General features: G+C 41.2%; 1 protein-coding gene across 1 annotated transcript; it reads right to left on the reverse strand.

The window, feature by feature from the left end:
• Nucleotides 1-2981: 2981 nt before the first annotated feature.
• cbx8b (chromobox homolog 8b) lies at nucleotides 2982-7520 on the reverse strand. The gene is given in 8 exon segments (XM_030143153.1): nucleotides 2982-3810; nucleotides 3813-4592; nucleotides 6037-6049; nucleotides 6662-6728; nucleotides 6858-6906; nucleotides 6909-6922; nucleotides 7148-7191; nucleotides 7325-7520. Coding segments are annotated over 8 exon segments (1134 nt in total). The 5' UTR covers nucleotides 7394-7520; the 3' UTR covers nucleotides 2982-3712.
• Nucleotides 7521-16519: the final 8999 nt, after the last annotated feature.

The raw sequence follows: 16519 nt of genomic DNA on the forward strand, positions 1-16519 counted from the left end.
CTCCCTCTTCATCCTTGATTGTGACTTCCGGTGGAAAAAATAACACACACAGAATAAAGTATTACACAAACAAGACAAGAGGGAAAAGTCACCGAACATCTGCGCATGCGCTCTTATTTTGGCAGCGCGTCATGCGCCCTTTTACGCACAGAACGTCCAACATACTCCAAAACAACACAGATCTACATGGTTTATTCTATAGAAACACCATGCAGTATAAGCGTCAATTTCACAAAACAATAAAGTAAAACAAATGAAAACTGCACAGACAAAAGCAGACAGTGTTCAGTCATAGACAGTCCAACTGGAACTGGAGGAACTGTACTTTTCTCTGCAGATGTTTCTCCATCAAGTCTCTCCTTCAGTCACAGGTCCATCCTAAACCTCCAGCTGGTCTGGAATTGGGATGTCGTCTGTTCTACATTTTCCAAGCTCTAATCTGATCCGTTCTCCACTCCCGTTATGCGCTCCGGTTCTCCGTTCCCTCTGTCCGTGTGTGCGTCCACAGTCACAGACTGGTTTATTATGCGGCTTCTAGGACAGTGCCCGTGAAATTCTTCGCGATAAACCCATCATGTCCATAAAGCAGAGCGTCTGAGGTTTCAGAATGTTGGAATTTTTCCGATGGGACAAATAATGACAGAGTAGGGTCATCTGAACTGCACATGCGCAGAGCACGGCAGGGCGGTGTCCGAGCTGACGGTCTGATCCGGTCTGGATCCCCAAAACCAAAACTACTGCCTTGTAACGCAAAAGGGTTTTTTTTTTTGTTCGTGTCCCTTCCCGGACTCCGTAGGAACTCCTTCGGACTGTTGGAACCGTTCAGCTGTGTCTGCCTCATGAAGCTCATCCACAGAATGTGCAAAAGCAGAAAGAAGAGCAAAGGGAGGGCATCAGGAAGAATCTGAAAGAGAAACATGTTTGAGTGATTTCACACTTGTTTTAACTCCATAAGTATGTTTCTGACGACGTCTGTGTGTGTGTGTGTCTGTGTGGTGTGCGTGTGTGTGGTGTGTGGTGTGTGTGTGTGCGTGGTGTGTGTGTGTGTGCGTGTGTGTGTGTGTGTGTGTGCAAGATAACTGAAAAAGTTATAGACGATAAAATTTCAGAAAATGTTGTTGCACAAGGAACAAATGATTACATTTTGGTGGTGATGGGGGGGTGGGGTGGGGGGGCAGGTACTGCTCTGCCTTGGCGGAGGTCTGCTCTCTCTGAGTGTTTTTCTAGTTCCATATGTGTTCGGTTCTAGTTTTGATGCCTTCAGTGAGAATCTACAATGGAAAAAGTCATGAAAATAAAGAAAAAACAGGTGTGTCCAAACTATTGACTGGAACTGTGTGTGTGTGTGTGTGTGTGTGTGTGTGTGTGTGTGTGTGTGTGTGTGTGTGTGTGTGTATACACTACCTTTAAATCTCTTCATCTAAATGCTAAATGAACAGTCATATGGTTCCATTCATCTCAGCTTCATTTCTCTGCAGTCACTGTGAACCTGTTCAGACCCTGGAGTTCATGTCTTTTTTTTTTTTTTTTTTTTTTTTTAACCTCCGCCAAGGAGGTTATGTGTTGCCGGGCGTTGGTTGTTTGTCTGTTGTCTTGGTGGCAGATAACTCCAAAAGTATGGACGGATTTGGATGAAAATCTTCAGGAAATGTGATACTGACACAAGGAACAAATGATTACAGTTTGGTGTTGATGGGGGGGGGGGGGGGGGGGTTGCACTGATCTGCCTTGGCGGAGGTCTGCGTTTTCTACTTTTTCCTCTGTTGCCGCATCATCTGCCTCCTCCTTCCTCCCAGTCCGGGTCTAACCCTGCAGACAAACAGACCACAGCTCATCCAGGTTCTCGCAAGCTCTGCTCTACACACACACACACCACACACACACACACACACAACACACACACCCACAACACACCACACACACAACACACACACGAATGTACTTTTGCGGATGCGGACCCGGTCCACGGTCTGAGGTCTGAGTGGAACCTGCAGAGTCCACTCAGTATGACACTGAGCTGGAGCTGTTGCAGACACTCCACATGTTCTGAACATGTCTGTGAACATGTCACTGAGCACACGGAGGTTTCAGGACACACAGGACATGACATCCCATAATTAAAATAAATAAATAAATAAAAACGAAAACATTTTCTTTTTTCTCCGACATTTCGTTTTGTTTTTTTGTTTTTTTTACTTTCCGCATGTGAATATGAATTCTAATTTCACTGCGTCTTCTGTGGCAGATTCAGCACAAACTGAATGTTTCCTCTAAAGCCTTTTCTCCTCCTCTCTCTGGGTTCAGATCACAGTAAGATCTGTGTAAAGTTTAGAAGATGTGCGCAGACACCCACTGAACAGTTAGTTTAGTACAAGTTAACTGTCTGTTCTTATCAGTGCTTATGGGCCATGGACAGTAGAACACAGTTTGGTTTTCCTTTTCTACAAATTGGTTCGCTCAGAATTTCCAGTTCGAACCCAAATGTCCAAACTGAGTAACCGAAACCAACCAAATGTTGTCAGATTAATCGGAATAAAATGACCAGCGGACACTTTTTACGCATGCTCTGTTCACTGAGTCCATGTGGAACTGCTTATGTTCAAATAATAATCTGCTTTCGGTTTTCCTCTGACAAATACAAGACAAATATTGAGTAGACTTTTTTATGCACAGAAGTCCTCCATCAGATCAGTGAGTTTTTATCAGAAAGCAGAAGCAGCGGCTGCAGGCCACAGCCGCAGACCGCCTCCTTTGAGCCTGAGGCCTCTGCAACATCTGACAACCCCTGATTACAACAGAGGACTGTCAAATGGAAACCTCCGATTTTTTCATATTTACCTAAAGCTGAAGATCCGCTACATGTAAAACACTTAAAGTGTTCCGAGTTGGTTTGATGAATCATGCGTAAAATCCAGATAATCGGATTCAACTGTTGCCTCTACAAGAAACAAACTGACAGAAAGAAGACAAATACTAGGGAATGAGAAAATTCAAATGATTTATTGAAAAGCGTCTAAAAAGCAATTTGACACAGTATCTGTAATTCTTGTTACATCAAAGCTTCATGAAGGTTTTCTATGAAAATGTAAAATATATTATAGGTTAATGGAAAAATAATAATAGCAACCGGTGTGCATCTCGGGGACGAACTTATTAAATATATTAATTTCGTGTAGGCCTACAATTAGAAATGTCAACAGTAGAACAAACACAGCATCAGTCATGCTGTTAACGGAGAGAAAACGGGTCTTTGAACACAACACAAACGGATTCTTTAATACTTTTCATTTCAAAGTGCTTGAGCATTTCTTTTTTTTTTTTTTTAAATACAAACCCCCATTGAACCAGCGGTTGAATTCAATCCAATTAGTTCAAATTAGAAATATTTAGCCTCACCTCTCCCCATTTATGAGCACAGGCTGGAGGATTCGGTGACAAAAATACATTCTAGGTACATTTGCAAAATAGGATTCACAAGGTCTGTACACAAAGTAGCCAGCTGCTGCAGAGGGGACATGCTCATGAACAGTTACCCACTGCACAGTATGAAATGGACTTCATTTGGTCAATACATTAAATAGTTGTCCAATTTTATAATATATACACATATCCACATTATGTAATTTCTTTATACATTACATACAAAAGGCTGCTTTGCTTAATCACACTATAAACCGAATAACCCCGCCGCAGAAAGGAATCACTCCAGTAATCATCTTTTGTCTTTAAAAAAGCCTTTTGAAGTGCTGCTCTCTTTGATGGTGACTGTCAGGAAGTTGGTGGTCACGTCCGTCACCAGGACCTTCTCCCGTTGCCGAGGGACGGCTTCCACATACTTTCATCCAAGTCGTCGTCCAGCCGGGTTGGAGATGGCCTGTCCAAGAAATACGGCTTCTCCATCTGCGGGAGCTCGGCGCTGGTGGTGGCGGGTCGGCCCAGGCCCATTTTGGGCTGGTGCTTGAAGTGCGCAGGGGCCAGGTAGCCACAGCCGTGTGAGTCCTTAGTCCTGTGTATGGTGGCGTCTGTCCTGTGAGAATGCAGGCCGCGGTGCGAGTAGAGCTGTTCGTAGGAGCCGTCGCTGGAGATGAAGCCGCTGTGTGTGGAGTGGTGGTGGTGGTGGTGGTGGTGGTGGCGATGGTAGTGATGTTTATGGCTGTGACTGTGGTTCTCTGTGTGTCTGTGGGAGACTTTGCCCAGCCTCATTCCTTCCATGCGCTGCATTTTGGGTAGTTTGTGCGGACTTGGGTCCACCTGATCCTCTACTCTTCTCTTGTGGGACTCAGAGATGGCGTGGCTACAGCTGCCGTCTTTGAAACGGGGTTTAGGCTTCGGGCCTCTTTTCTTGGGTAGGTGGATGGGCCCCTCAGGACTGTTCTGCTGAGGGGGAGGCTGCTGGAGGTCACCACGGGCCAGCTCTGGAGGTCGGACACGTATGCTTTCCCCGCGGTTGACGGTGCTGGGAGGGAAAATGGTGGGAACGACTGCCCTCAGGCCCTCTCTGGCCCTGGGAGTGACGACCGGCTCTGGAGTTGGGTAGGTGATTTGCATTCCTCGGACTGCTTCACTTCTAAACTCATAGGACTTGGCTTTAACTTATCTTCAGCCTGTTGAAAATGACAGAAAACAACAGTGAAGCTACTGTTTACATGACATTACTCCAGTTGAATTTTTTTTCATTTCTAAAAGTCCAACATTTTGACACATTTAAACTCATCACTGGATGAAAAACACAGGTTTAAACAGGTTAAATAAACAACGCTGTGGTTCTATTCACGTATAGTCAAAATATAAAAACAAGGGCTGTGGAAGCTAAAGCAGCTACTGTACATGGAGCTCAGACACCACAACTGGATTATTTATTCTCATGTGATAATCCAACATTTTTTTATTTGGAAGCCAATTGAATGTTTGGAGAAGTATTGTCCAGACAGGCCAGAGCGGTTACACTCCACTAGAAATATAAAGACTTTAAAATTGTGGGAGAAATATAGCAACAATCACAAATTGTGTAACGCTTGACATTGCATTAGTCACAGTATCGGTTTTATAACTGCCATGTCAGCAGAAGTGTTAGTACTGACATAACGACAAACCATACCATCCCTAAACATTAAACACATTAAAAACAAAAACTAAATTATTTTAATTTGACTAATTGACTATAATTATCAATATGTTACAAAATTTCATCTGCGTCTGACAAACACAGTTGAAAACTGATCAAGATATTTCAGTGACATGTGGACTTAATATAATGAGCATCATTAAAGCCAACACCATGGGGCTGAGAAGTGTTCACAGTAAACAAGGAGTGTCAAACTCATGTTAGTTCAGGGGCCACATTCAGCTAACTTTAACCTGCAGTGAGTCGAACCACTAAAATAACATAATATATAAATAATGTCAACTCCAAACTTTTCTCTGTGTTTTAGAGTGAAAAAAGTTAATTTACATTATGAAACGGTTTACATCTACAAACTATCCTTTCAAAAGATGTGAATAACATGAACAAACTGAAAAATAAGTGTAATTTTAACAATATTATGCCTCAGTTTATCATTTACACATGTACATTAGAACTTACAGATCACAGTGGATCTACAAAGACACAAAACATTTAGTAACAAGTGTTCAGAGAACGCAAACTTCCTCCTTCACCCTGAACAGTGTGCATGTGTGGATCGACGATTTCTTTTTAAGTTAAACAGTTTCCAGGTTGTTCCATACAGCAGAAAAAGTTGAAGCTTGGTCCCAGTCATGTGTCTGTCCAATTAGATTCAATTCACATCAATATTAGTTGAGTTCTAATTTTAAATGTGTGGTAAATGGGATTTTCAGTGTTAAATGTAAATGTCCACAGAGTCCACATTCCACAGTGGATGTGGACAATTTTGTACCAGATACAAGATATTGTTCTAAGCTACAGGTGGATCAAATTGGAGGCTAATCGGAGTTGTTTTGAATTTTTTATGAATTTTGGAAAATTGCTCAATGATGACAGATGGAAAACTGTAGATTTTGTGACCTTGCTGTGACCTTGAACTTTGGCCTACTGGGACCAAAATTTAATGGGTTGGTCCCAGGGCCTAGGCCTATCTGTGCGGAGGATTTGGGAAAGATGGGTGGAAGAGTTTTCTGGTAAAGTTGCTAATAAACAGACAAACACACAAAGCAAAGTGATCACAATACCTCCTGGCAGAGGTCACAAGCAGAATCTTGTTAAAATTGTACTTACTTCTCTTAAGAAATTTCAGGTTGTTCACATTTTTTTTTACGAAATTATACTTTGTTTTAGCATATATACATGAAAATATTTACATTTACAAAGAGAACAAAAATGGAGTTGTCATTATTTCTATGTTATTTTGATAGTATTTGACTGAATCCTGCCCACTGGAGATTGAATAGGTCTGAATGTGGAACCTGAACTAAAAGGATTGTTAATATCTTAGTGTAATTTTTGCATTTTTGCACAAATTCATCCCAGGGGCCGGACTGGACCCTTTGGTGGGCTGTTTTTGGCCCTGGGCCTCATGTTTGACACCTGTGCAGTAAACAGACACAACACACACACCAGAACTGTTCAATGAAAACATCTGGGTGTAACTTAGACTCTTAGATGTAAATTCGTTATTTTAAAAGAAGAGTCTTTTTTTTTTACCTTCAGCAAAAAGGTCTTGGGTTTTGGTCCTCTCTTTTTGGGCCCATACAGCTCCCTCTCACGCTCCCTGTGGAAACAGCGTGTGATCCATTATTTACGGGTGTCACGGGAGCAAAGTGCACCGTGGGCACCACATATTTAATGTCCACATCCACTGGAACCTGCCCACAAAGAAGGCCAGCACACACAGGCTTACCTCTGCTCAAAAGCCGCAAACAGGCGGGAGTCCAAGATGTTCTCCTCTGCTCCCAAGTGCTGTATCTGCAAAACACAAAAACACAAAGTTCCGGAGTGGAGGAGCTGTGTGTGTTGCTGGATGCTCCACTGTTAGCCTGGGAGCTAAAGCCTCCGCGCGCTACACCAGCTTTAATGCGGCTGCCTGTTAACGCTAGCTCGGCGAAGCTAACGCCAGCCACAGCCGCCACGGTACTGACATCACAGCCGCGGACTGAAAACACGCACAACACAGCATGAAGCAGGACTTACTTGGGAGACCAGCCCTTCCATTTCACTAGGTATTCAATCCGACCCTGCGTGCCATCAGAAACAAACACAAACCACTTGGTTAGCTTACAGGCAAAACGGTACTATTAAGAGTACGGTGCGGTGCAATGGTACCAAGAGTTCTGGATTAAAAAAGGACGTGTTCCGTTTCTCCCCTACCTTCCTTATTCGCCGTTTGATGATAGATTCGGCCGCGAACACCCTCTCCCCGACGGCAGACAGCTCCATGTTTACTCCAGTGCTACCTACCGTTAGCTTGCTGGATGCTAACGCTAGCAGAGCAGATATTTTTCTCTCTAGTCCCAGCCACTCTGAATTCCCGACAGACCATAATACTCCCGAACAGAATGGACGTCAGCACACGATTTTTTTTTTTACCACGTTGCTAGGGAACGGTAGTCGTGGAACCTCTAACGCAACGCTCATTGGTCGAGTCGTTGCTACGTGCTCTGGGTTGCTAAGTGAGGGGAGGAGCTTGTGCCTGAGTGAATTCTTTCGGGGTGGGGGGGACTTTTCTCTCTTCTCTCTTTTTTTTTTTTTTTTTTTTTTTTTTTTTTTTTTAACCCGCGGCGAGTGAATCATTTCGCGCAAGTTATAAGACACTTCAAACAACGTGGTAATTATATAAAAAAGTACCGGGTAATAAACAAGCGACGGTGTCGTCACGCGGGAGAGACACAAAGGAATAAAAGCGCAGTTTGACGCATGTGGAAGCGGCAGAAACAGCGGCAGTGCGAATTTATGAGCAGGTTTTCACTCTGTGATGCATTTGTTGTGTCAGTGCTGTTAACACAGGCTGATCTGTATGAAGACCCAAATCCATCTGTTTATTCTGACCAGGCTTGGACATTCCCACAGATGAGTCTAAAGATCTTCTCAGTTTCATTCAAATCTGTCATGCGGGTCAAACACACACCTGGAATAACAACATGATCTAAACAAAAATTAAAAAAAAAAAATTAATTGTGTTTTAAAAAATTCAGTGGGACTAATGTGTAAAACAGAATGCCAAATAGCCTATGAGTTTATGGAGCGGGACATGAGGCCAGAACATTTCAGATTTATAATTTAAAGCTTTTTACCAGCATCTGTCCGTTATCTATTGAATGGAAAGATATGAGAAAAAAATCCAGTCTACAAATATCTCTTTTCATCATGTTACAATTTTACACTGATGATGAAATGCAGCCATAGGCCTCATTATTGGCTGTCACAATAAGCCCTGTGTTCTGTACAATACCGCGACCATAGTAACGATAATAATAATAAAAAACAAAATAACAATAATACAACAACAGTAATAATTAATAATAGTAATAATTAATATAAAATACTAATGATAATACTAAAATAATTATATTTTTTTGGCTATAGGACTATAGGTTATAGATTATTTATGGATCCACTTGTAGTAGTAACAGCAATAATTTTAAAAAGGGCAGTGAACAAAATCAAAACAAAATTATTTTAAGTGGGAAAAAAATGACTTCAATCTGTTATGAAATAAGGACAGGATTTGTGGTTACAACCTTTTGACAAGTGATGAAGACAAGTAAACATAGGCCTAAGGAAATAAAAAGAGAGAGACAGCTCAGCATTAAATAGTGTAATAATATGGAAAACGACAAAACAAGGAATAATATAACAGAAGCAACAACAACAGGAACTATAATGATATAATAATAATAATAATAATAATATAATAATAATAATAACAACAGCAGATATGGGAGTTTTTTTTTTTTGTCCTTTTCATGTCAGTGGGTAAATATTAGTTCTGTGAGTTCCGTTCTTTTATTGTGGTGACTGTTGAATTTCATCTTTGCGTCATGTGATTTCCTTCTCAGAGGATCAGAGTTGGATTTATGGTTCGGACTTTACTAGTGTTTGTCGAAACTCACTCTCCTTGTGTGACATGATTTGACAGAATAATTGAAGCTCATTTCTTTCTGGGTCAGTTTTTTTTTTTTTTTTTTCCATTCTTCAGTCCGTAAATGTTGTGTCCGGTGGAGCTGGACTTCTCTGACCACTGGACTGGACGGACATGGGTTTGACCGGAACTCCTGTTAGTTTAACCAAGTGGATGGACTGAGGGTCCGGCCACACCCTCCTCCTCTTCCTCCTCCTCCTCTTCCTCCTCCTCCTCCTCTTCTCTCTCCTCTTCTTCCTCCTCCTCCTCTTCTCTCTCCTCTTCTTCCTCCTCCTCCTCTTCCTCCTCCTCCTCTTCCTCTTCTTCTTCTTCCTCCTCCTCTTCTTCCTCCTCTTCCTCCTCCTCCTTCTTCTTCTTCTTCTCTTTCTGTTCCATCCTCTCATCTTCGTTCATAATTCTAACCTTACATCAGATTTGTTTTCATCTTTTAAATGAAACTTCCCAGACTTTTAACTTGTACAAACTGAATATACTAATATGTTAATTTAAGGCAGAAATGTCTGTTCAGAATCAATATGTTATAATTAAGTTAAGACAGTTTTCCTTGTTTTTCATTTAGACCAACTTCATAAAATAACTGATCAGCTGATTTAAATGTGTACATGGAACAAACTGATTTTTTTTAAACAGAGAAAGCTCTTGATTTTAACTCACTGAGCCCATGAATCATTTTTTTTAGAGTGCACTTTTATTTGATGACTCTCCCTGCTTTACAAACTCTAGTCTGGGTTTTGCAGTGAACCTCTTCCCTCAACAGGACTGAATATAGGCTTCAAATAAAATATGAATGTTACAGGCCCAGAACCTATTCATAATTAGGCTGTAAGTTACAAACAGTTGTTTATCTCTTCTACGCATTTGTTTGTTTGTTAAATTATACAAGTGGGGGTGAAAATGAAAAATGACATGAAAACGAAATAATGAAATAATAAAATAATAAAATAATGAAGGGAAACGGGCCAATGTAACTGATGCAAAGAGAAAATGTCATTTTATAATTTGTCTGTTCCTCTACGAAGTACAAATGCATTTGTCAGTCGTCGTTGTCTTCAGATTGATTAGAATAAAACATCAAATATCCAGAAATAACAAATGAACATAAAACCCTCACACATGGGAAACAGTTTCCATCAGACCATCGGTGCGCGTCATTTCCAGACTGGGCTTTTTTTCTTTTTTTTTTTTCCAGGCTCCTCCAGACTCTAACGGAGCGACATGAAGGCCAACATGCGTTTGACCGAATAAACCCATCCCATAATAATACATCAGACAAGATAAGTAGGAGCTGCTTTAGCCCGGTTTAAGACATACGGACCGATAATTCTGGGCTCAATTTAAACCACAGTATTTAACCTGAAGAAGTCCAGAAAAACAACAACGAACGCACAAAAAAATGTCCCTTGTTTGTACGAACACGAATGCGCACATTAGAAAAACTGAGGAATAAGAATTATGCGCATGCTCTAAGACAGTCATTTCCCTTCAGTGTGAGAACATACATAACTGCGCAAACGTGAAATAACACGGTGGTAAAGACTGGACTGGGACACAGTGGACTTAGATTAGAGTATTAGAGACGAAATCAAAGAAAACATTTCAGTGATAATTCCTGTTTGCTTGATTTGAACCTTTCATGCCCAGTGGTCACTGCAGTGGACAGCTGTTCGAAGGGGTTCTCTTTGGATATTCATAGATTTTGTTGTTTTAGTTCCATATCAGCCAACACGGTGGACTGTAATTTATATACCATTATTTAACTTTGCTGTTCTAGATAAAGCTGATCTGCTCTCATGTTTGAGTGTAAAAAAAATGCAAAGTGTTATTAGATTTTAATTAACAGTTTTTTTCTTAAACAAAAAAGTTGTTTTTTGCATATTATCGTCCATGAAGTGAGTAATAACTAGTAATATAGTTTGTTAAAATGGAGAGAAAACATCAGATTAACAGCATTTAAAAAAAAATTTATTTCATAGTTTTCACACAGTATGTCAGTAAATACTGTTTCTTTGCTTCTAAATTAAACGCATGGTGTCCAGCTGAGTGGACATGTTTGTAACTCCATGAAAAATAGTGTTCCTAAAAAAAATTCAATCACATTGTTTGTTGTTTGTTTTTCACGACTAAAAAGGAATAAAAACACGCAAGAAAAACAAAATCTTAATGAAGGCTCTCATAATTCATGCATGAAAGGTTAAAATCAAGCAAATAGGATTATCATTGAAAATGTTTTCTTTGATTTCGTCTCTGATCTTTTTGGATCATTGGTGTGACTTCTAAACAACAGCCTCTCAGATAAACCGTGTTCACACCTCCACTGTGTCCCAGTCCATGCTTTACAACCGTTTATTTCATGTTTGCGCAATTGGTATTTTCTCACACTGAAGGGAAATGACAGTCTTAAACCCTTTCATGCATGAATTATGAGAACCTTAATTGAGATTTTTTTTTTCTTTTCTTGAGTGATTCTCTTCCTCTTAGGCATTAAAAAAACAATGCTGATTATTATTATTATTATTATTATTATTTATTTATTATTATATTATTATTATTATTATTTTATGAAGCTATTTTCACGGAGTTGCAAAAATGTCCACTCAGCCGGACACTACGTGTTTAATTTTTGAAGCAAAGAAACATGTATTTACTGATACACTGTGTGAGAACTATGAATAAAAACATTTTAATGCTGTTAATTTGATGTTTCGCTCATTTTCACATACTCTAACAGTGGTCATTACTCACTTCATGGAGATAAAATGCAAAAAGGAAAAAAAACAAATTTGTTGTTAATTACAGTCTAATAACAATAACAAGAAACTGATGTACACTCAAACATGGTGGATCAGGTTTATCTAGAACAGCACAGTTACACTAATGGTCTGAATGTCTGTATTATGGGATGGTGCATGTGTCCACTGTGTTGGCTGATCTGGAACTAAAACCACTAAACCCATGAATATACAAGAGAACAGCTGGAGAACAACTGTCCACTGGAGTGAACACTGTACATGAAAGAGTTAATTTACCATTTAATTTTTGAAACCAAGCAGCGTTTTTTTTTTGTTTTTTTTTTTAAAGCAATAATTTATCCAAAAATGTGGCCACAGAGAAGGGCGGATTTCATTGGCTGTTAGAACCAGTGTTTCTTAGTTAAAGAACACATGACTGGATGAGAATGAGGATAGTGGAGGATGCTGCTGCTTTTTAGATTTCCATGTGTCGCACACACACACACACACTACACACACACACACACACACACACACACACACACACACACACACACATACAGTGCGTAAAGACAGCGGTGCGCAGACAGAAGGAGGAAGATGCGCGCACCTCACACTCTGGATGTGATTGGTCTCGGCGCGCCTGCACTGCAGCAGCGCCGCCGCCGTTCCAACTCCATTGGCTGGCTTGTATCCGGGCAAGACGCGGGTCCGCTTCTGCTCACATCCAACAACGGACACCCCCCCCCCCCCCCCCCCCCCCCCACACACACACACACACACACACACACACACACACACACACACACGCACAGAAACACAGTAATAATGGGAAGAGACTCGTGATTTGAGTCTGTACCACAAATGATCCTCCACATGAGGAGGGTCTGTATGCAGCAGTCGGTGCGGGTCGCGGGTGTTCGATTCTTTTCCCCTGAAGGGAAGGTGGGTCTGTTCAGCTGGACCAGTCCACACACACTCAGGCCTCAGACTAGTCTGGGTTTGCTTCCTCAAATGAACCGCCTGCAGTAAATGTAGGTATGTGTGAAACTCCAGTCAGTTTTTCAGGTGTTGACAAGGTGAAGGGAGACAGCGGACCAAACCGGACTGGACCAGGACCCCCATGGACCCCAGAGGCCGGTGTCTGCTGCTGCTGAGTCACTGTGAATGTGTCACATGTGTCAGGCACCGCTGGATGTTTGCACCTTTAATCATGTGTTTGGTTGTCACGTGTAGGACGCACCCGCACCACTGGAACACAGAAGCAGCTCCCCACGCGCTCTGACGCGCGACGCACGGCGAAGGCTGCAAATACCGGAGGGTGGAAACGTGACAGGTGGACTGAGCTCAGAATGGAAATGAATGCGTCATATCAGGTTCATCTACAGACCTGCAGGGCCCCCCCCCCCCCACCCACCCACCCACCCATGTGTCCGTACCCAGGTTTCTGCTTCGGGACTCAATTCATATTGAATTTTTTTGCACTTGAAGTTTAATTCTTGACAGATGAAATGTAATTGTTGGAATACCTTTAATTACCTCCTCCAAGGAGGTTATGTTTTCATCGGGATTTGTCTGTTTTGTTTTTATCTTTTTGTTTTTTTTCTGTCTGTGTGCAAGATAACTCCAAAAGTTCTGGACGGATTTGGATGAAATTTTCAGGAAATGTTGATACTGACACAAGGGAGAAATGATGAAATTTTGGTGGTGATGGGGGGGACACACTGATATGCCTTGGGGGAGGTCTGCGCTCTCTGAGTGCTTTTCCAGTTTGTTTATTTGTTTGTTTGTTTGTTAGCAACATAACTGAACTAGAAAAGCACTCAGAGAGCGCAGACCTCCGCCAAGGCAGTTCTGTCCTCTCCCTCACCACCACAATTTAATCATTTGTTCCTTGTGTCAGTATCAACATTTCCTGAAAATTTCATCCAAATCCGTCCAGAACTTTGTGAGTTATCTTGCTAACAAACAAACCAACCAACCAACAAACAAACCCCGATGAAAACATAACCTCCGCCGGTCCTTGGCGGAGGTAAAAAGTTATGGACGGATTTTGATTAAATTTTCAGGATATGTTGATCCTGTCATAAGGAACAAATGATTAAATTTGGGTGGTGATCGGTGGGGGGTGGGGGACTGAACTGCCCGAGTGCTTTTCTAGTTCATCTCTGTTTGGTGTGTGTGTGTTCTTTTTTTTTTTTTTTTAACTACTGCTGTTCTCACCCTCTCTGGTGCAAGTGAAACTCATTAGACCACCTTCAGCAGGTTTCCATGGAAAAGACCACTTTCATTTCTTTATTTCCATTCGGTTGCTCGTTTCTGGAGGAAATAGTTGATATGAGGATGTCAGAGCATTTGGAGGCCTGACTCAGTCCTGCATGGACAAATGCAACAGGAGCCAGAACAGGAGCCTCCACCCTGAGCCTGAAGGACACGGTCTGCTCTGCACTTGTCCTTTTTCTGCCGCGGTGACACAGCCAAGGTGCACGGGTTTTGCGTTTGGGTTTGTTTTTAATATTTTTTTTTTAATATCTTGTTTTTTCCACAGTTAAAAAACAGCCCGTCATGATTGGTACTTGAAGGGAATAAATCGTCCTCTTCTCCTTCGGGGAATTTCCCACAGAGTCTGTCAGCTGAAACACTGCTGCAGTTATTTGTCGGCTCACAAACAAAGTAATCAGAGTACAGACAGAGGACAGCCATTTTCTCTGTCGTTGCTCGCATTATCGAGTACAGAAGCGTTTTGTTTTTTTATTCAGCAGAGGAAATGGTCGAGATCTGCCGCCTGTCTCTCGCGTCGTAGAATCGGCGCCGCGACCGAAACACCAGTGTTTAGGACGCGCACAAGTTCAGAAATCACACGCACCACTAACAGGGCTTCACCCTACAGCAGAACACCAGGGGTTTTCGGCAGATTTGCGCATCTCCGCCACAGTTTCTGCAGAGGAAGGGGCTGCTTCAGGAGGAGAACGGCTGAAACAGAGGAAAAGCAGACAACATGTGCGCACCGACGGAGGAGCAGACGCACTGTCCGCACTTACAGACGCACACCCAGCCAAGAAATCACCTCCTACAGTTCTGCTTTTTGTCCCAGCATGTCACAAAGATTTATTAAAGAACACGTCTGACAGGAACAGCTGTTCAGGTCAGAGTTGTTGTAAAGGTTATAAACCTGAACATATCCTCTTCAAAGACACAACAACCATAAATGTGCCCCTTTAATCACCAGCACTTCATTATGATCCAGTTATTTTAGCAGCAGAACACACAGTACTGTACAGAGGTCTGATTCCACCTTTAACTTTGTTGTTGAGCATACACATTTATTTCACAATATTTTCTTCAGATACCGCAAGAAAATATAGGAAATGTGTGCATACCCTAAAAAACACATACAACAAGTGTTCAGAACTCAAACCTCCGCCAAGCACCTGAACGGTGTGCATGTGTGGGTCGACTATTTCTGTTTAAATTCCACAGTTTCCAGGTTGTTCCATACAGCAGAAACAGTTGAATCTGGTCCCAGTCATGTGTCTGTCCAATTAGATTCAATTCACATAAATATTAGTTGAGTTCTAATTTTAAATGTGTGGTAAATGGGATTTTCAGTGTTCAATGTAAATGTCCACAGAGTCCACATTCCACAGTGGATGTGGACAATTTAGTTCCAGATACAAGACATTGTTCTAAGCTACAGGTGGATCCAATTGGAGGAGAATCAGAGTCGTTTTGAATTTTTAATGAATTTTGGAAAATGTCTCAGTGATGACAGATGGAAAACTGTAGATGTTGTGACCTTGCTGTGACCTTGAACTTTGTCCTACTGGGACCAAAATGGACTGGGTTGGTCCCAGGGCCTAGGCCTATCTGTGGGGAAGATTTGGGGAAGATGGATGGAAGAGTTTTCCAGTAAACTTGCTAACAAACAAACAAACAAACAAACAAACACAGAAAGCAAAGTGATCACAATACCTCCTGGCTCAGGTAAAAAACAGAACTAAATGTAAAGGTTAATGTTACTGTTTAGTGTGACCACTGGGCCCATGACAAACACAGAACCATCTGACGTGTTGAATGAAAACATCAGAAAATGAATACAATGAATCTCATTTTATCTGAATTAAAGAGTTAAAGACATGTTAAGGTCACACTAAATACTGAAGTGAGACTTTAGTTTATAGAAGCTGTAGTTGTTTCCCTCTGAAACATGTTTTTATTGCTGTTGAACCTTCATACAGAGACTGATAAATGCATATGTGTGGTCAGTAAAACTGTACTAAACAACCGTAACTGTGCCCCTTTCATTATCAGTACTTCATTATGATTCAATTGTCAACATATATGTATTTTTATTTTAGCAGCAAAACATACAGTATTGTACAAAAGTCTTATTCCACCTTTAGTTTTGTTGTTGAGCATACATATTTATTTTACAATATTTTCTTCAGATACAACAAGAAAATACAGGAAATATGTACAAACCCTAAAAAACACATACAAAAAACCGAACTGAATGTGTTGTAAAGGTTAAAGTTACTGTTCAGTGTGACCCCATCATAGAACATATGTTGAATGAAAACATCAGAAAATGAATACAATGAATCTCATTTTATCTGAATTAAAGAGTTAAAGACATGTTAAGGTCACACTAAATACTGAAGTGAGACTTTAGTTTATAGAAGCTGTATTTCTTTC

This window comes from Sphaeramia orbicularis, chromosome 1, assembly GCF_902148855.1.
Source record: "Sphaeramia orbicularis chromosome 1, fSphaOr1.1, whole genome shotgun sequence".
Classification (NCBI taxonomy): domain Eukaryota; kingdom Metazoa; phylum Chordata; class Actinopteri; order Kurtiformes; family Apogonidae; genus Sphaeramia; species Sphaeramia orbicularis.